The sequence below is a fragment of the Prionailurus bengalensis genome, chromosome B1 (assembly GCF_016509475.1).
Source record: "Prionailurus bengalensis isolate Pbe53 chromosome B1, Fcat_Pben_1.1_paternal_pri, whole genome shotgun sequence".
Taxonomy (NCBI): domain Eukaryota; kingdom Metazoa; phylum Chordata; class Mammalia; order Carnivora; family Felidae; genus Prionailurus; species Prionailurus bengalensis.
In genome coordinates this window covers 85,951,541-85,972,584 of record NC_057344.1, presented here as the reverse complement: position 1 = coordinate 85,972,584, position 21,044 = coordinate 85,951,541, and the positions used below count along the sequence as shown (strand labels likewise).

The 21,044-nt window shown below is 34.4% G+C and overlaps 1 protein-coding gene across 2 annotated transcripts in view; it reads left to right on the top strand.

The window, feature by feature from the left end:
- Positions 1-286: 286 nt before the first annotated feature.
- ELMOD2 (ELMO domain containing 2) overlaps positions 287-21,044 on the top strand; it is a 31,575-nt gene continuing 10,817 nt past the window's right edge. Inside the window, exons 1-7 of one of the 2 annotated variants that reach the window (XM_043568330.1) lie at positions 287-407; positions 1,565-1,712; positions 3,630-3,658; positions 13,453-13,550; positions 13,797-13,926; positions 16,463-16,596; positions 19,825-19,893. In XM_043568330.1, coding sequence (XP_043424265.1) covers positions 1,571-1,712; positions 3,630-3,658; positions 13,453-13,550; positions 13,797-13,926; positions 16,463-16,596; positions 19,825-19,893 — 602 coding nt within the window. In that variant the 5' untranslated portion in view covers positions 287-407; positions 1,565-1,570. Of the gene's footprint in view, positions 408-1,564; positions 1,713-3,629; positions 3,659-7,741; positions 7,823-13,452; positions 13,551-13,796; positions 13,927-16,462; positions 16,597-19,824; positions 19,894-21,044 lie in introns of those variants that run through there. The other variant, XM_043568339.1, reaches the window with a different exon arrangement.

The following is a 21,044-nucleotide window of genomic DNA, read 5'->3' as shown; positions in this document are numbered from 1 at the left end:
TAGGGGTAGTACAGTTTCAATCAACGGAAATAACCTAGGTTTAAGGCGAGAAAAACCTCCAGAGCTGCACTTTGAGACCAACCTTTGGCGCCGGGTTAGCCTCCAGGTAGCCGTTGCCAGGGAAACCGTTGGGAGTCCGTAAAACAAGAGCACGCGCGCCGGCTACTCAGCGCTACCTCCTTTTAGCGTTAGCAATTGGTGGAGCTCGGGCCAATCGTAGTGGCCGGAGGGGCGGGGGCGGGCAGGGTCCCGGGAAAGGCGTTCTCGCGGCCTCGCTCCCCCACTTCCGGGTCGCGGTGCTTGCAGGGAGCGCTCCGCGGGTAGCGTCGTTTCCGTTGCCGGCTGTTTGCAGTTGGGGAAACCGAGGCAGCTCCAGCTTTCCCCCTAGTTCTTCCGCTCCTGTGAGGTGGCTGCTGTTTCTTTTCCTCTCGCCCCGCGCTGCTTCGGTGCGGCTGCGCTGAGGGCGCGCGGGCTAGTTGAGACCCTCGGTGTCCTAACGAAAACCGTGGGGCGTCCAGGCCGGCGGGGCTTTGTGCGAGCCGTACCTTCCCACTCGCGGCCAGCGCGCGACCTGGGCTCGGCCAGGCTCCGGAAGGGGGGGCTCCGCGCAGCCACTCCCCGAGGTCTGGGGAGCTCAGGCGCCTCGAAGCTTGTGTTCCCTGCGCTTGGCAGTTCTTGTTTCTTTTGTCCTATTGAGCGCGGACTAGATAGAGTCATTTTAGAGTAACAGTTCAGCCGATCTCTGATGATGGGCGCTGCTTCTGCACTGGCCTGCGGGGATTTCAAATTTGACAGCCCCCTCAGACCGTAGTCTAGAGATGATGTATCTAGGGAATGTTGAAGACAGGAAGGAGATAAGCGTTTTTATTTTAAAGTAACTCCTCACTTGTGTTCCCCCCACCCCCGCTTCATTTAGAAGCTCAAGATTTTTCTAATGGCATAAAGATTCATTTCTGTTGAGGGTGTAGTTTGTTACTTTTCTTAGTGTTTCTGCCCTTCTCCTGTTGAATGGAAAATCAACAATTATTAGCCAGGGTGCGATCTACTTTGTGTTCAACTTATATACTTCAATTTGTAAGCCATATGTAGTGGGGTTTTTTTTTTGCTGGAATCTCCTTGACTGTGGGACAGATGTAACTGGAATTATACATAGGGGTTAAAAGAACTCTTCCTTTTACAAACGATTCTGATATAAGGCATATTTGATATAATTGTTGCTAAGCTGGGCCCCTTTTGTTCTTGAACTGTTGAGCCCCATTTTCAAAGATGAGAACATAGGGAACTGAGAACTTGAATCTAAGTAAGTAGTTTGATTTTTACAGTTAATTCCTAAAAAGTGATAAATTGGCCATTTGACCATCCGTCATTTAATTGATCTAAATGGTATTTATTACTTCTGTCTTTGTTTTCGTACATGCCTAAATAACTGCTACAAAGTAGACCCAGTGGAAAAGCATGATAGGTATAACTTGGGATTTGATGAGTTGGATAAACTGTAATTTTTTTTCCATTTTAAAATCTAATTCAAGGTCATTAAATCTGTCATATATTTCCTTCTCCAGGAAAAAAAATGTTTATTTCTTTGTGGGAGTTCTTCTATGGGCACTTTTTTCGATTTTGGATGAAATGGCTCTTACGGCAGATGACCGGAAAGTGTGAATTGCAGCGAATTTTTGATACCTATGTAGGTGCACAAAGGACACACAGGATAGGTAATGTTATTTGGAAAAGGGTGATTAACTCTGAGTGAATATTTTTTCTCAGTATTCATAGTGGCAGTTGCACTCATTGTGTATTCTGATCAAGAAACTTAGTTTTTAATCTTTGAAATCTAGCTTTGAATGATTTCTGCTCTAAAACTATATTATGATTTTATAGGAAAAGAAACATTATTATTTAATTCCACATCTGTGCAAAGAATGATCTTGGCTCGTGAAATTCATCAGTTATACCTTAGATTATAGTTGCAACCTATTTTCCAGAGAAAAATTTCTGTATTTCTATGCCCTTTGAAATTTTTACTTAACTGGTGGGGAAGACTGGGTGTCTGAATCTGGATCCACTTTTATATTCATCATCTTTCATCAGTCTTTTAGTGTCGTATGTAATTCATGAAAGAACAGTAACATGTATCTAGTGATCCCTGGTAGAGATTATTGCACTCAAAGTCTGCACTGTCCAGTGTTGTAGCCAGCAGCCACGTGTGGTTATTGAGCACTTAAAATGTGATTAGTCTGAATTAAGATGTGCAGAAATATATAATATACACTGGGTTTCAAAGACTTTACATGAAAAAGGAATGTAGAAAAACCTCATTAATATATGTTGAAATGATAATGTTTTGGATATATTGGGTTAAAATATATAAAATTGTGTGTGTTTTATTCTAATGTGGCTACTAGAAAATTTTTAAAGTACACATGTGGCTCACATTTTGCCTTGCATTATATTTCTGTTGAACAGTGGTGCTCTGTTAGCTTCTAAAATTCACCAGCTTTCAGTGCTTAATTGAAATTATTGCTTTAAATTAGAACACAGAGGAGTGAGAAATTTGGTTGAGGTCATCACTCTTTGACCAGAGTAAGGGAGATCAGGAATTGGTTACAGTTCATGTTCACTGTGTTAAAGGGAAAATCATGACTTAACCAAATCCTCCTTTGTGTTGAACAGTGAGCTTCAAGGAAGAAATTCACCCCTGTGAGATCTGGGGGGTGGGTGTTGGTATCCAAGGCAACTTGGGAAGAATGAGAGATGTAAGGAGGGAGTGAGTAAGCCTCAGGGCAGCTGGATGATTGAAGTTTAATTACTTCCCTAGTTTTTTCACAATTTTGTGGCTGACTTCAATTACTGCCTGCTCTTTTGATTTGCCCTTTTGGCTGCTCTAAGAAGAACAAAGTACTTCTTGATGAGAAATCTTAACAGTAGTGGTTTATGTTCTGTAGTATGGGGGAAGAACATGTTAAGGCATTAATTTGTAGCAAAACTATTTGTCTTGAATTTTTCAAATTGCTGAGAATAAAGAGACTGTTAGTACATGTACCAGAAAAAAAATGTTAAATAGTCTAGTAAAAATGTTCTGGTCATTCTTAAAATGAAAGACAAGAATGGAAAAGCTATTTTTTTATTTGTCTGTTAGAAGATAGTTAGCCAAATAATTTCTTATTTTTGCCCCTTCGTTGTTGTATGGTTCACTTGCTAGTTCCTCAAATCTAAATGCCTACTCCATAAGGCTAACAAATGAAAAAAAAAAAATGTAGTAGAGAGCACTTTCCTTATATAGTATTTAGATGAGTTCCTGGGACCCAAGCTATTGTGAGGCAGCCATGAATGAATTGCAGTGGTTAGTAGACACTTGGCAGTTTGCATGGAAACAGATGACCCTGGGGAAATTAGGACAGTCCCACCTCTTTGGCTCTGGTGTGTTGTGTTGGGTTGAGAGTCTTGGAATCATATCTACTTATCTATAAGGATAATTTTTTAAAATTTTTCCTGTGTTATTCATGTGGAAATTACATCTTCTAAACTATTAACTTATTGCTGGCTTGATATTTATACTATTTTTTATACAGTAATTCACAAACAGCATTTAAGTGGTAACATTCTTTTTTTTTTTTTTTTCTTTATTTCAGAAAATTCCTTGACCTACTCCAAGAATAAGGTAGGATTATCTCAAGCTGGTAATTTTAGAAAACTTTTTCTTTAAAATAATACCTCAGTTTTTGAATTAATTATTTTTTTATGTTCTACAAGTCTTTGCTGTAAAGAGTATTGCATGAAATTTCCCACTTTTTTAAAAGTAATGTCTCACAGTTGTGAGATGGAGCCCCCTGTGGGGCTCCTCGTTGACCTGGACCCTACTTAAGATTCTCTCTCTCCCTCTCCCTCTGCCCCTCCCTTGCTCTCCTACTCTCTCTTTCTTTCAAAAAGAGAGGTAATATTTTATTTTTGAAACATTTTCTTTATGTTAGTGTGCTACTTGTGCACAAAGAAGGTATTTGAATAATTTGTCTTTATCTGAGGTTTTGCTTGTTTATTTTGCCTCAAAACTTGATAGCCTTTGAAAAAGCAAGTTCTCAAGAGAAAAACCTCATAAACTGTGTTTTGGGGATAGATTCTTACGTGAGAGATAAAGCAAACGATTTTGGATAGTTATAAAAAACTGTATCATGTGTCTTTTGATCTAAAATAAGTCATACCTCATACTATTCATTAGTTAGCTTCTGCTGTGTAACAAACTTATAAAATCTCAGGGGCATATATAATAATACATTGTTTATTTCTTGCTCATGGTCTGTGGGCCAACTGGAGAGGCTCTTCAAATTGGTCCCAAGTTCAGATCTGTTACAATTGTGTCATTATGAAACCCAGGTTGAAAATGCAGTAGATACCTGGAGAATGTTCTTCTTGCAGTAGGTCACTATTTGTCCAACCACACAGACATGTCTGTCATGTCTATTAACATCTCATTTGCTAAAGTAAGTTACATAGCCAAACCCAAATCAAGGAGCAGAGAAATACACTATGCTCGGTATAAAGCCATGGTAAGCATGTGAGTATATAATTTAATTATAGGGGAGTGAAAAATTGGGACCAGTAATTCAATCTACTGCATGCTGTTCTCTTCTATAGTAGTTCACAGTTTTTTCTATATATATATATATATATATACATATACGTATATATGTATGTATATGTATTACTCGGTGTGACAAAGGTAGAGTATGGGTCATTTAGATCATTGTTTGAAATCCCGTAGGAGGTCACAGCCAGCATTAACAACAAAAGGAATAGAATAGAATAGAATTAGAAAACATTGGTCATAATAAGGTTAAATACTGTTTTATGAAATTTTAATATTCATTATCTGTGTGTGCGCATCTGTTTATATTTTAGATATCCATGGGTATGTTTGTACTGGGTCATGATGTACAATGTGGATAAAAAAAGAGTCAAAAACTGTCAACTTACTGTTGTCTAGTGATATTGATATGAGTTACTAATTCATGCCAGAGAGTAAATGGACATTGTTGAATATTGCAAGCATATCAGTTATGTTCGGGAAAGTGACCTATAAAATAAGTGTTTTACTGATTAGTTACCATCTTTTTCTATTAATGGTCAAGATAAGAAAAGCTCATGTACATGAATATATATTGGGGAACAAGAGTCTGGAGTCCTACTCTTTTATTCCAAATCCTAGAGAGATTAATATTCTTCATCTTTTTTAATGAGAATGTAAGGATCTAAAAAGTTAATAAGTTGTTGGTTCTAAAAATTTATTTTTACCTTATACACCCATATGGTTCCTTCCATTAGTTGAAACTTAGGATACAATTTCACAAAGTAACTATCAAAAATTGTGGAAGAACCTCAAGAGGAATTCTGAAACTAGCTGCTCAGTGTCACCGTGTGTAACTATTGTTACTATAACTGTAACAACAGTTTTGGTCACAGATTTTACTAATGGGATTTTATGTGTAGTAAAATTATGCCAAATTTATATGGGACCATACATAAGATTTTACTTTTTAAGAACTCTAGTGCCTTGGCCGAATCTTTGACCAAAGATTTGAGCAGTACCATATATTCAACATTCCACCAGGGTCTTTGCAATATACAAAAGAAATAAAAACCAGTGTTGAATATACTTATGAATAGGCAGTTTGTGAAAGTATAGATAAATAGAGGCTGAAGTGTTTGGGAACTTTAAGGTAGGGGTAATGAGTTAAAGAGCAGTACAATGTTTATTATTTTTTTATCTGATATACTGACTCTGAAAAGTCCTTTTGAAAAATAAACATTTGTATTGTTACAGTTTTATTATTAAAAAGTATAGATTGCTAATAGTGTTATGTAGGGCATACTAAAAAAAAGGATGGGTGGTGAACAAATGTAGTCACTGAATTATATATCACAGAAGCTTTGTTTTCTTGAAGTTTGAAATCTAAAATAAACTTGTCAATAAACAAATGGAGGAAGCCTCATCAATTTAAACATACCATTTCTGGTATGTATTGCATCTCACATATTTCCAATTACTTTGTAGAGTAAAATCAAATTGTGATTTTGTGATATTTCTACTAACCTGATCTACTTTTTTATGTACATGAGAAAAGTCTGGGTTCAAATCCTGATTTTATCACTTGCTAGTTGTTTGACTTTTGTGTAAGTTACTTATTTTCTCATTGTAAAAGGAGGTGTGAATGCCCAAGTGATTGTTTTAGGTTAGGAGATATTAATATGAAAGCAGTCTAAGAGAATGCCTAGTACACGATAAGTATCCAACAAATAGTAATTATTGGTAATATTAATGGGATTAAACCAATGTACACTACAAGATTTTGAGAACTTTAAAATATTCATGAAAGCTTCTTAGGTATTTAAATTCTCAACATTACTGATGATTGCTGTGGATAAAAGTGATTTTAATCTAAGGCCAGTTTCCTAAAGCAGTGATAGAATGGTCCTGTTGGGTTGTGAACTATTTCATAGTGGAAATTCTTTTCTTGACTGTTAAAAATTGAGTCTCATTTGCTGGTATTTTAGGCTAAGGACTACTTATTAATTATATATTAAGATTTATTAAACTTTGGGATTTATAAATGAAAATGGAAACTTTATTAGAATTTGAGGAGTCTAATTCACTATTCTGCTAAGAAGCATGGCTGCTGTGGAATGTATGATAATGTTACAAAACTTCACTGTACTAATGCATTTACAAGTATTTGAAATATTTGAAATTTAGGAAAAGAACACTTTGTCAATCTAATAGTGTTTTTAACTGGCTGCGTTTGTTTCAATTGCAGCTGCTGTCTTAGCTTTTAAATAATAATAATAACATTCTAGCTGTGGAATAATAAATTAGTTTTATGGCATCAGGTTAGTCGCCTGTGGGTCATTGTTATAGTGATGTGTATTTGCATATTTTTTGGTCTCTAATTTTGCAAAAGCTAGACTTTAAGTACCCAACCTTTAAGTATATAACTACATAGGCATGGTGTTTCAAAAACGAAATGTTCACACACTGTGTATAGAAACACAAATGTATGTATAATCTCCCCAAATTTGCTTGCATAGTGAAACTTACTGTTGATATTTGCTGCCTATGAATATGTGTTAATCATGTAATTTGTAATCTATCAAGGCAGGTATAATAAAAAAAGACTATATTACTTTAATGTTCATTTAATGTTTTATAATAAAATCATATGTATAAGCATATATATCTTTTCTTACAAAATACATAAGTGATTCATATTTGTTGTTCTTATACTGTCACCTGCTTTTTCTTTAGTAAAAAGTAAATGATATTGGGAAAATAGTCTTTGGGTGCTTACATGGTTTGAGGTTAAAAAAGAAAATTTTAGAATTGCTGACCTCAGAGGGGCGCCTGGGTGGCGCAGTCGGTTAAGCGTCCGACTTCAGCCAGGTCACGATCTCGCAGTCTGCGAGTTCGAGCCCCGCGTCAGGCTCTGGGCTGATGGCTCAGAGCCTGGAGCCTGTTTCCGATTCTGTGTCTCCCTCTCTCTCTGCCCCTCCCCCGTTCATGCTCTGTCTCTCTCTGTCCCAAAAATAAATAAACTTTGAAAAAAAAAAATTTAAAAAAAAAAAAAAAAAAAGAATTGCTGACCTCAGAAATTCTCTGAGTACTATATATTCCAGTATGGAATATACCTTCAAAATAGTGGGGTACATAAGAACTAGAAAACATTGTAATGTTTTATATTTATCCTCCATCCAGGCTGCTATTTTGTTTTTGATGGGGAAGCAGACCTACCAAAAAGGTAGAGAATAAGCCAGGGATTGACAGATGGATAAAAAAGTAAGACCCAATTAACTGAATATTGTTTCAAGAAATATACTCTAAACATAAAGACACAAATAGAAAACAAAAGGATACACCATGCAAACAATAAGCATAAAAAAGCTGTTGTGTCTTTGTTTCAGAAAATATAAACTTGGAATATTACCAGTGACTAAATACTTTTTTATTGATAAAACGGTTAATTTATCAAGAAATACAACATATTAAGTGTATGCACTTATTAAAAAAGCTGCCAAATACTTGAAGAAAAATTGACTCAAAGGGAGAAGTAGATGAATCAACAATTGTGGCTGGAAATACCTCTCAATACTTGATGGTACAAAAAGACAAAAAAAAATCAGAAGGGATATTTACCATTTGAACAATACTTTTAACCATCTTGATCTAAATGACATTTATAGTCAACAAATGCAAATGCAAAATGCACATTCTCAAGTACACATGGAATATTTATATAGACACATCAATATGTGAGTCTTTAAGTCTCAATAAGTTTCAAAGGTTTGAACTTATACAGAGTATGTTTTCTGTCTCCCATAGTACTAACTTAGAAGTAAGAAAAGTATGACATCTAGAAAATTCCCAAGTATCTGGAAGATAACCTATGAATTAGAAAATAACTCACAAGGGAAATTAAAAAAAAAAGAAACAAAACTGAACTCAGTGATAATGAAAACACAACATATCAAAATGTAGAGTGCACCTAAACAGCTTTTAAAGGCCTTAAATCAATGATCTATGCTTATGCCTTAAACCAGAAGAGAGCAAATTAAACCCAAAGTAAGGAAAAGAAAGGATATAATTAAAAGATAAAAAATTAATAAAATGGTAAACAGACAAAAGTAGGAAATAACAAACTCAAAAACTGATTCTTTGAAAAGATTTGATTCTTAGTAATATTAATAATCCTTTAGGAACATTGATCAAGAAAGAGAGGAAACCCAAATTACCAATATCAGGAATGATAGAGGAGACATCAAACTACAGTCATTAAAAGTATAAGGGGATGCTATGAATTTATCCCAATAAATTCTGTAGCTTAGATGAAAGGGACAAAGTCCTTGAAAAACACAATTTATCAAAACTAACACAAAAAGAAATTTAAAAATATAAATAGCCATATACTTAACAAATGGAATTTATAATCTAAAAGTATTGCACTAAAAACTCTCCTTCACTAGTGAACTCTTATTAAACATTTAAGAAGAAATAATACCACTATTACATAAACTCCTAGAAAATCAAGTAGGAAGAAACATATTTTGTGAAGCCAGTATGACCCTGATACTAAAACCAGACAAGGACAGTATACTAAATAAAAATTACAAATCAATATCCTTCATGAATACAGATGTAGAAATTCTTCATTAGCAAATTCATCCTGGTAATGCATAAAAAGGATATTACATCATGATTGAGTTTTCAAAATCCATGAATATAATTCACCACATTAACAAAATAAATGAGAAAAATAAGATCATTTCAATAGATACTAAACTATTTTGACAGAACTCAATACCCATTTTTGATTAGAAAGCTAAACTAACTAGGAATAGGAGATTCTTCATCCTAATAAAGGCCATCTGTGAAAAACATGCAACTAACATGATACATAGTACTGGAATATTGAATGCTCCCACATCAAATGGGGAAAAAGCCCAGGATAGTTACTCTCTGATTTTATTCAGTATTGTGGAGGAGGTCCTAGGTAGTCCAGTAAGGAAAAGAAATCTAAAACATGATTAAAGAGAAAGAAAGAAAACTGTCATTATTAACAGGTGGAAGAGTTTGTGAGTGCAGAGAACCCTAAGAAATCTACAAAAACTAGCTTTATTAATAAATGAATTTAGCAATGTCTCAGGACACTGTGTTTCTATAAGTTAGCAGCAAACTTTTGGAAAACAAAACAATACCACTTACAATAGCAATTAGAAACAAAGTACTCAATGATAAATTTAATGAAAACTATGCAAGACTGCACTAAAACTTGTTTTCCTAAGAAACGTTAAAAGCACAAAGACTACTCTAATCATCAATTGGAAAACTCAATATTGTTAAGATGTTAATTCCCAAATTGACCTGTGGATTCAGTGCAATTCCAGTCAAAATCCCAACAGGCTATTTTTGAAGAAAGTGACAACTCATTCTAAAGTTTATACAGCAATGTAAAGTTCCTAGTACACCCCAAGTAATCTAAAAAAACAAAGTTACAGGACTTAAGCTACCTGAATGGAAAACTTTCTAGGCAAATAGATCAATATAACAGATGAGAAACCAGAAATAGACCACATGTAATTTTTTCTTAGAGGGAAAGAGCATGTGTATGTGCACATGCATAGGAGCAGGGTGAGGACAGAGGGAGAGGGAGAGGCAGAGAGAATCCCAAGCAGGCTCCATGCCCAGTGTGGAACCTGTCACCAGGCTCTGTCTCCCAATGGTGAGATCATGACCTCAGCCCAAATCAAGAGTTGGATGCTTAACCAGCAAACACCCAAGTGCCCCATAGACCACATGTCATTTTTAACAAGGATTCCAGAGCAATTCAGTGAGAACAGGAAAGTGCAACAAATAGTGCTAGAACAATTGGATATCCAAATTGAGGAAAGTCGGGACTCAACTCCTATTTCCCCTACATGTGAAAATTAATTTGATACGTGCTTTACACCTGTGTTTAAAATTTTAAAGCTTCTCAAAATATTGGAGAATATCTACCACCATGGGTTAAGCAAAGATTTCTGTTAGAGAAGATAGAGTGCTACCATTTAAGAAAAAGTTGAAAAATTAGGCTTTATCAAAATAAAAACTGCTTATCAAAGATGTCTTTTAAAAGTGAATTGGCAAAAAAAGAAATGGGTAGGCAAGCAGCATACTGAGAAGATATTTGGTTAGCACATATATTTGGTTAGAGACTTGTATCTAGTAAAGTACTTTGAGATCTCTAATAAAAAGACAACACAGTTTTAAAAAGGGGAAAAGCCTTGAATAGTCACTTCACAAAGGAAAGAGATGCATATGTGTGTATACACACATATACATGTATATAAATATATATATATACACATACGTACATATACGTGACATGGAACATATATTCATATATATGTACGTATAAAAGTATATATAAATAAAAATGGCCAAAAATCACTTCTAAAAGTTCTCTACATTATTAGCAGGGAAATGCAAATTAAAAGCACAATAAGGGGACGCTACATGCACACTAGGATAGGATGATGAAATTTCCTAAATGAAATGGGCTGACAGCACCAAATGTTGGTGAGCACCTATGGGAGTATAAAATGCTACCATTACTATGGAAAATGGTTTTGGCAGTTTCTTCAAAGTTAAACATATCCTGTGTCTTAGCAATTCCACTCTTAGGTGTGTAAGAGAAATGAAAACCTGTATTTACAAAAAGATAATAGGATCTTTATGGCGACTTTATTGATAATCATCTAAAACTGGAAACCATGCAAATACCCATCACAAGAATGAATAAGCAAGTTAAGATCTATTCATAAAATAGAATATTACTTGACAGTTAAAAGAAACAAATTACTGTTAAAAGCAAGAATGTGAATGAATCCTAGGAACATTGAAAGAAGCCAGACACAAAAGAGTACCTACTTTCTGATTTGATTTATGTGTACACTACAAAGTTATGATGATAGAAATCAGGATAGTGGTTGCTTCTTAAAAGAACAGTTGATTGAGAAAGGGGCACGAGGGAACTTTCTGGGGTTATGGAAATGTTCTACATCTTGATAGGGATGTGTAATACTTGGTTATGTGCATTTGTCAAAATCAAATTGAGTAACATCTGTTCCTTTCACTGGATCTGTAATATACCTCAATTTTTTTTTAAAAAGTCAGTCTGCAGGAAAAAGTATTTGCTAAGAGACTAGACATTGTTTCTAATATGAACTCTAAGTTTATGTAGGGCTTTAGCAAGTTCAGTCACTCATTCATTCATAATGTAAGAGTAAATAAGAGAGACAAAGCCCGTTGGCAAATATATAAAATAAAAGTAAACAAATATGGTGTAGTCAGTGCTCTGTCACTGAGGTATGAGCATAAAGGAAGTAGCTAACTCCAGGGCCAAGGAAGGCTTCACAAAAGGTGGTGATATTTGATTAGGTTTGTCATGTTTTAGGAGGCAAAAGGCTTCTATCCATGGTAAAGGTAGCCCTTTCATTAGTCCTGAGTTTTAAGCTTAAGTTTTAAGTTTTAAGATATTTCCTGTTGGCATATTACCTCAGCATTTGACCAACTAGACCTTGTTGACCATATGTGTATCTTTACTGTCAGTCTTTGATCATTTTCCTTCTCATTTTTTAATTTACTTTGGGGAGTCTTTCTTCCCTTTTCTTGCTTTTAAATAATAGTATGCATTGCTGTACTTATCTTTTACTGAAACAGTTGCCTTCCCACAGGTTTTTATCTGTTAAATATCTCCATTTACCAATTACTTGTCACTTATCTTTTACATGCAGGATATGAAAAAATGAACTAGATACAATCTCTGTCCTCAAAGAATTTTCTACTTAATATATAAAAATAACTATAATATAGGAAGTAGAATATATCATAGAAAGGTTATAGATAAATTATTATGGGGATTCAAAGAGAGGAGAGGTTAATTCCACTTGAATAGAATCAGTGAAGGCTTCTTTGACCTGGTATGTGAGCTAACTTAAAAATGGGAAGTATTGATATGTCATTGATTGGGAAAGAGCATTCCAGAAGAAAGGCCCAAGATATGCAGAGGTGTAACTCCAGGTATGATGAGAATATTTTGCCTGGAGTTATAAGGGATACCAGAGAGGATTTTGATGGTAGCTTACAGAGGGATAAGAGTTAAAGAAACTTTTTAAGGGTAAGAAAGACCTGAACTTGTTTGATTGTTGAAAGAAGGATCCAGTAGACATTTATACGACATATTATGTAAGAAATCTGCTTTATATGCATAGAAAAAAGACTAAGGATATCTGTTACCATGGGCTATGTCTGAGGGGTCAGTAATTGCAAGAATATTTGAGTTCTTTCTGCTCTTCTGTATTCAAGTTTTCTAACTTTTTTTTTTAAATATTTATTTATTTTTGAGAGAGAGATAGAGGACGAGTAGGGGAGGAGCAGAGAGAGGGAGACAGAATCCGAAGCAGGCTCCAGACTCTTAGCTGTCAGCACAGAGCCCACTGTGGGGCTCGAACTCACAAGCTGTGAGATCATGACCTGAGCCGAAGTCAGAAGCTTAACCGACTGATCCACCCAGATGCCCCAAGTTTTTTTTAACTTCTGCATTAAAATTTTTGTACACATGTTTTTGTTATGTAATTTAAAAAACTTATATATCTGCTTCATGCACCCACTGTGGTGGTAGCTCATTTGCTAAGAACTTACCAGTTGAGAACCTATTGATTCCAGTTGAAGAACCTTTATCTGATACATCATGCTGCTTCTCTTTTGTATTTGTTTGTATGTGTGTATGTATGATTTTAGCTGTAGTGAAGCAAGTTTGGTTTATTTCGCATTTTAATATATGCATTGTAAAGACTAAATGCCCCCAAAACTTACTGTTGTGTTTCAACTGTAAGGGATTTTCCTCATTCAGCTTTCTTTCACATAAACAGGTTTTGCAGAAAGCAACACTTGTTGTTCAGAGTGAAGTAGACAAATGTGTAGAAGATATAATGAAGGAAAAGAATATTAACCCTGAGAAGGATGCCAGGTATGCTGTCTTTACAGTATTCTCTTTTATTATACACTTGTATGATGAGGTGTGGAGATCACATGCACAGTTATAAAATATTGGAGCTGAAGGATTTGTAGAGATCATCCATTTCAACCATTTCACTTCACTAGATGAGGAATTGAGGAGATGCTTTCTAAATAGACATACGAACCACAAGCTATGGAAGACATTATTGTGATAAGAAGATGTGATTTTTAAAAATAATAATTTTATCGTTTTCAGTTTTAAAATCTGCATGAAGGCATGCTTACTGCAGATATCCGGTTATAAACAGCTCTATTTGGATGTAGAGAGTGTGAGGAAAAGGCCATATGATTCTGATAACCTCCAACATGAAAAGCTGCTTCTCAAGGTAAAATTTTGTTTTCAGTATTTGGAGTTATTGGACACTGGAAAAATAAATTGGGCTTGAGCTAGTAAGGTCTGTGTGCAAATTCTAGAGGCTTACACAGTCATCCAATTTCTTTGCCCCTTTTGTTGGCAAAAGATTTTGAGTTAACTATTTTTATAATATTCTGATAAGCCTCTTTAAAATATATTCACATAAACTTTAATGTTTTTAATTCTGAAATAAAAGATAAACTTATTAAGAGAGATATCTTTTTAACTGATAAGTATGAGTCCATAAGCTTCAGATGTTCCCTCTACTTTTTGTATAAATTGCTCATTTAAGTTAGGCATTTTTTTTTAGCTTACTTTCAAATTGTGAACATGGATGTCCCATTTCATATTATTATGTCAAATATTTTAGGATTTATGGAATGTGAATTGCCAAATAATGCCACCACAGATTTAAAAATTAATAAAGTAATAAAATTTACTTTGAATTTTCCTATTTCTTATTTCTAAAGTATAAATACGTGAGGCTGGTGAGAGGCCAAAATTAGAGATTAGTATACCCGGAATAGGCTTTCCAGATCATCTGGTCTAGCATCTTCATTTTAGGTTTAGGGATGAGGATTCTAAGGCCCAAAGAAGATAAAGTAATTTGCTTTAGGGCCAATTTTATTTTTAATGGTTAAAGTCAAAGAAAATAGCACATTGTACTTGGAGTTAGGAGTTTGTTATACATAAAAATGCTGTAGAAAGAGGCATTAGTAGTATCTAAGTGACAGTAAGAGACAAGTTAAAAAAAAAAACAACCCTGTTTTTCAAAAAGAGTATAAATACATACTTCACTTAATTTTAAAATTAAAAATAAAACTTGATTTTGTCAAATGAGAATGATGAAAATACGTATCTCAAAGGGCTGTTAGTGTAGACTGAATTTGTATATTTAAAGTTATAGAAAAAAAATCAAAAAAACACAAAGTTTTAGAATTGTGCTGGGCACTTACTGTGACTTGCCCTCTGTTTATATCCTCATTGTTAATCATTATTCCCTTAACTTCTGACCCTTTTTACATAATACCTTCCCTTTAGAAGGGGTAAGATGTAAATCCAAGCATTTTAGTCAAGGGAATTTTTATCTTAGTGATTCATCATGAAACCCAGTTTTAAAGGTAAAAAGCCAGTTGCTGGCAGTGAACCACCCAGCCATTGCACAGACTCAGCAGTCTCTGTGGGTAAAGTAGGTATGTGTTTCTGTAAGTGTAGTTTAAGGCCCACCTTCACTAGAGTTAACCAGTGTCTTAATATTTAGAATTGAAGGTTCTACTTTTGCCCTATGAAATCAGAATCACCAGAGATGGAACCCAGCAGTTTGATATTTGTGCATTTTATTTTGCTTTATTTTATTTTTAATTTTTTTAAGTTTATTCATTTTGAGAGGGACAGAGAGAGTAAGTGGGGGAGGGGCAGAGAGAGAGGGAGAGAGAGAATCCTAAGCAGGCTCTGCACTGTCAGCACAGAGCCTGATGTGGGGCTCAAACTCAAGAAATGGGAGACCATGACCTGAGCTGAAACCAAGAGTTGGACACTTAACCCACTGAGCCACCCATCATCAAACCCCTTGCCAAACTCATGGAGAGATGCCAATATGTTAGTAAAAAGAGAAGAGACCAGGTAAAATCTAATGTAATGCCTGGATTCACTTCGGGGCCAGAGTCTTGACCCTGTCTTAAAGTCACAAGTCTTCACATTTTATTTTAGGTGACAGGATACTCCTTTCATTAGGAGTCCTTTACTCAACAATGCCTGAAATGGTAGTGAAATGGAAAAAAATGCAGGTATTTCTGTTCTGCAAATATTCACAAACTTTTTAATAATTTTTATAAGTCTGTTTTCTTTGATGACTTTTGTGGTATTGAATTTAGAAAAGGATTAAATTTTTTCAACTTTATTTTGCTTTGGTTAGTTTGTTGCTAATATTTGATTTCTGTTCTTAAATCCTCAGTCTTAAGGAACATATTTACTTGAAACCAAGCCATATTATGTTTTTCTTTTAAAATTATGAAAATTTATAAAATAATGATCATATGGATTGAAATACTAGCAGTCTTACTTCTTCATGATTCCCTCCCTGTCTCCCTTCTGATTAGGGACTAATCACTCACCATTAGAGTGGAGCCTACTTAAGTGTTTAGTGTTTGAGGCAAGGACCAAGTACCTAACTGTTTTTCTTAAGGAGGCAGTTTACCAATGCTGGCATATATGTATTACTTAGTAAATAAAGATACTTCACTGTTTTAGATATCTGTATACTTGACACTTTTTCAAAGTCTACTGTTCTTTATATCAGTCTTTTAAGTTAGGGTAAGTACGCTGCATTTTTTAGGATAATTGTAATGTTCTCTTAAGTATAGTTTTTGTTGAACCTATAATTTGTCTACAAAAGCTATTTAACATTGAAAACATTTGACTTAACTCATATTAGCTATGAGAAGAAAAATGTCTTGGTAAATTAAGAACATCACTATTATTTGTAACATGGGAGCATGTTTGTACAGCTTTGGAATCTTCTAATGCCCACGAAAAAGTTGAAGGCTAGAATCTCCAAGCAGTGGGCTGACATTGGTTTCCAGGGTGATGATCCCAAAACAGACTTCAGAGGCATGGGCATACTTGGATTAATCAATCTCGTGTAAGTGAAAATAAACTTTTTTTTCTTCTCTAAGTGAAATTACATGGAACCTCCAATATTATTTAACTCTAATAATTGATCTAGTTGTTTCACACTTTCTCTGAATTTGAATAGCTACACTGCTAGAAGTATTTACTGATGTGCTGGCAACAATATGAAAACATGGGAAAGATTTTCTGTGTGTAGGATTTCTTTGCTTACTAATATCTTTCTTCTTCCCTTCTCTCCCTGGCCTCCTTTCTGATACCTCTTAAGTAATTATATACACTCTTTTCTTACTCTTTTTATCTTCTTGCCTCTTCTCTCTTGATTCTCTAATTCCATTTTGGGAAATACAACTCGATAAGATACAAATAAAGTGTCTTCACACTTATTCTTCACCATCTGTAACAAGTGATCCAAAGCCCTGACTTTTCAGAGCCTATATGAACTCTCTCTTTTTGTTTTTTTCTCCTTTAATACTTACACTTGGGCACATACATGAAATTCCAAAATATGTGATTAAAGTCAGAATTGATGGCAAAACTGTTCTAGAAAATAAACTGAAAGATTAATATGGATGTGGATATGCAAATTAAAAGATTCTAGTGTTTGGGTCTCTCCTCGAATTGTGATTTATAGACTATCAAGTGCCTAGAATGGGAAATGTAACCAGTAGCAAAGTTTGGATGGTTGTCACTGTGAAAAAATTATTCCTAAAACTGTGCTCGATTGTTAATATTGAGAAAAAATGACTAGATTTGTATGGATAAATCTATTTTTGGGGAAAACAGACACACGAGGGTTTTGATATCTCCAGTTTTTTTTCCAGTTACAAAAGTATTTAATTTTCTGTAATATCTAAATTTTATAAGTATAAAGATTCCCTGTAAGTACAACTGCCAAAGATGTAACATAATAAAAAAATAATAATTACAAAAAGTGAGATTGCCAGTTTTCTACTTCAATAAACAAACTTCCAGTTGGAATTGAAGTAGAATAAATGCAGTTTGTTTCCACTTGGAAGAATTATAAAATATTTTAAAATTCATTGTTTTTCAGAACACATGGATTCTTTGTTCTTAACCTTTAAAAACCATCTTTTTTCTTGGTACTTGTAAATTACACAGATACTTGAACCTCAGTTAGCTGAACACTATTCTGATGTTTCTTTTCTTTTTATGAGTAACATTGCTTCTTGCTCTTTTCCTAAGAAATCAAGATTTTTCAGCATTTGCCAGGGGGGCACTTAATTTAACTTAACATTGAAATAAGTTGGTAGGATTTGACTCAAGACTGTAGTAAGGGATTCCAATAGACCTTTAAATGATTTACAGACACTTTTATGTGGAGCTAATATTACTAATTTGAAAAATGACCAAGACGCACATATGTTAATAGTTATTTGATTGCCAATGATGTACTAGAGATGGCTGAAAACAGAAAAAATCAGAGCTGATTCCTCTACAGTTATGTTTGTTGTTCTGTGTATGGAGCTATGAGTCTTCGGGGTCAAAGTAGCAATACAGTCAACAAGCAGGCGAGCTGTTCAAATGTCCACATGTAATTTATTTTTTATCTTTCTCTGCCTTCGTTATCTAATTTCTTGAGATATTTTGTTGCTTTGAAATATAGCTGGTAGTTTGATAATAATGACTTAGGTGAATGAATGTTGAGGCAGGTGTAGAAGAATAAAGGATACTGTACAGAAAATGAGTTCAAGAGAGACTGAAGAATTCAAGAAGAAATCTGAATAGAGGAGCAAATAGAAGCAGGTGACTAGAAGAACATACAAATTAAAGCCAAAACTGTATGTAGGAACGGAGAAAAGTTAGGAAGGAAGGAGAAGGATGGAAGGCGGGCAGGCAAGCAGGTGAGAGGGAAGGAGGATAGGAAGGAGGGAGGGAATTCAGTGCAGATTATTGTAAGGAATAGTTTTCCTTATTGCACAGATGTTCCTTTTTCTTAGATGCTGTTAAGATAGGGGTTGACTATAAGTTCATCAAGGAAATTAAATACTGTTCTGTGTTACAGATTGAGTATTTTAAGAGTAACTTGATTATTGAAATAATAATGTAATACTGAATTATATTAGTATCATGTGTGAAAATGAAATATAAATAGTTTAGTAAAGGCATCCTTAGAGCCAACCTAGGGATAAAGAAGAAAAATGAGAGTATGTAAGGAAAGCATTGCACTAAAACCGAACTTTTCCTTTTTGGGGAATTATAGATCCCTTTGAGAATCTGATGAAAGTTTTGTATATTCTCTCCCCAGAAAATGTATACTCAGAAAAATCATGCATAATTTAAGGTGGTTCATGGATACGCCTTCATTCATGAATGATCCTTCATTCACAGACTTCCGAGTTAACAACTCTTGTTTTTTAATGGGTTGAATGTTAGAGCCAGTAAAGAAAAATGGAAATCTATATTATTAATCTATAGAAGGAAAATGGGAAAATTTGGTTAGAAATTTCTGTACTTTATGAAAATCTCAATGATTATGCCCTCTAAAATTTAAATGAGCCATGGAAATCCACGTTTTATTCTACTTCTTATCCTCATATAAGTATATATGTATATGTGTATGAGTACCAGTGAGTCATGAGGTGATCCAGAAGGTTGAACAGAAGACTAGTCCCTAGCTTTAAGAAGTTTCATTACTATAAGCCAACAGGATGTATGAGCCTACAAACAGATAGCTTTATATATTTCTCTGTGGTACCTGCTAATACTTCTGTTTTATGGCCAGCATTTTAGTTATACCACTGACCAAGGAGGATATTTTTAGTGCAGAAGAAAGGCTATTGACCTTCTTCTGTTTGCACGGAAAACACCATTACACAATACTGACCTAAGCTGCAATAGAAGAAATAAGCCAAGGTGAAAGGATGATGTCCCAACAGGCACACATGGACTATTTTATAGAAAATTTAAAGTCACAACAAACAAACAAGAAGAACTCTAGATCTGTTTTAAAGATAGATAGAACGCCTCTTGTTAAATCGTTTGTTTGCTTAAGTACTTTAAAGCCTTGCCAAGGGCCCATGCCCTGTACTAACAGGATAGGCCTGATAGCTCAGAATTAAATTTTGACTCAGAAGCATTTCCGAGTCCCTGAAATGATTTGAGATGGAGATTGGGATGATTGTGGCAGTATTATCGTCTTAACAGTAGTTTTTTAAATTTCTCCTGGATATCTTCAATTGAATGATGTATTTTATTATTTTTCCTAAACTTCTTAAAGGTATTTCAGTGAAAACTATACCAGTGAAGCTCACCAGATTCTTTCCCGTTCAAATCATCCAAAATTAGGGTAAGCTGGATAGATCAAGCAACTATAAATTCTTGAATGTTAAAGTGTTGATGAGATTATCTGGATCTGAAAGTATTTCATGGTATTTTTAAAAATGAGATTATTTTTAATAAGAACTTTATAAAGGATATTGCATGATACATTATTTTAAAAGTTAAGTGGATCATAAATCAGTTTTGTATTCAGTATATTTTTGTCACAAGATATAGTTTGTCTATAAAATGGAGGTAAGGAACTTTAAGAAAGTTTCTTGAGGAATAGATTTGAAAATAGGAATAGGAAATAGCTTTGAAATAGAAATAGGAAAATGAAAAATAGCTTTGAAAATTGTGAAGTGAAATGCAAATGAGGCCCTATTATTAGCTTTGTCATTATTATTTTATTTTTATATTCCAATGAGACCTATCTTTGAAAAAATGTTATTAAAATATTACATTATAAAAATAAATACTCTGATAATGGAGAAAATGTCAGGTTACCCAGTGTGTGTTAGAAGTCAATGAGAGTGTATGTACTACTCTTTTTAATTTTTTTAAGGATTTTGGTTTTTGGTATTTGTGTGACCAAAGCTTCATATTTATTTATTTATTCATTTATAGCTTTACATATATGTGTGTGTATATACATACATGCACACATATGCGTGTATATACACACAAACATATATATTGGATTTTTTTTTTCAGATTTTTATTTAAATTCTAGTTAGTTAACATAGTGTAATATTGGTTTCAGGAGTAGAATTTAGTAACTCATCACTTACATACAGCATCCTGTGCTCATCACAAGTGCCCTTCTTAATACCCATCACTCACCTAGCCCATTCCCTACTCACCTCCCTACATCAGCCCTCAGTTCTCTATAGTTAAGACTCTCTTATGGTTTTCTTCTCTCTCTTTTTCCTTACCCTATGTTCATCTGTTTCGTTTCTTAAATTCCACATGAGTGTAGTCATATGGTATTTTTCTTTTCCTGACTGACTTGTTTTATTTAGCATAATATACTCTAGCTCTGTCCACATTGTTGCAAATGGCAAGATTTCATTCTTTTTGATGGCTAAGTAGTATTCCATAGTGTGTGTGTGTATGTGTGTATGTGTGTGTGCATGCATGTGCGTGTGTGTGTACATACATACACACCACATCTTCTTT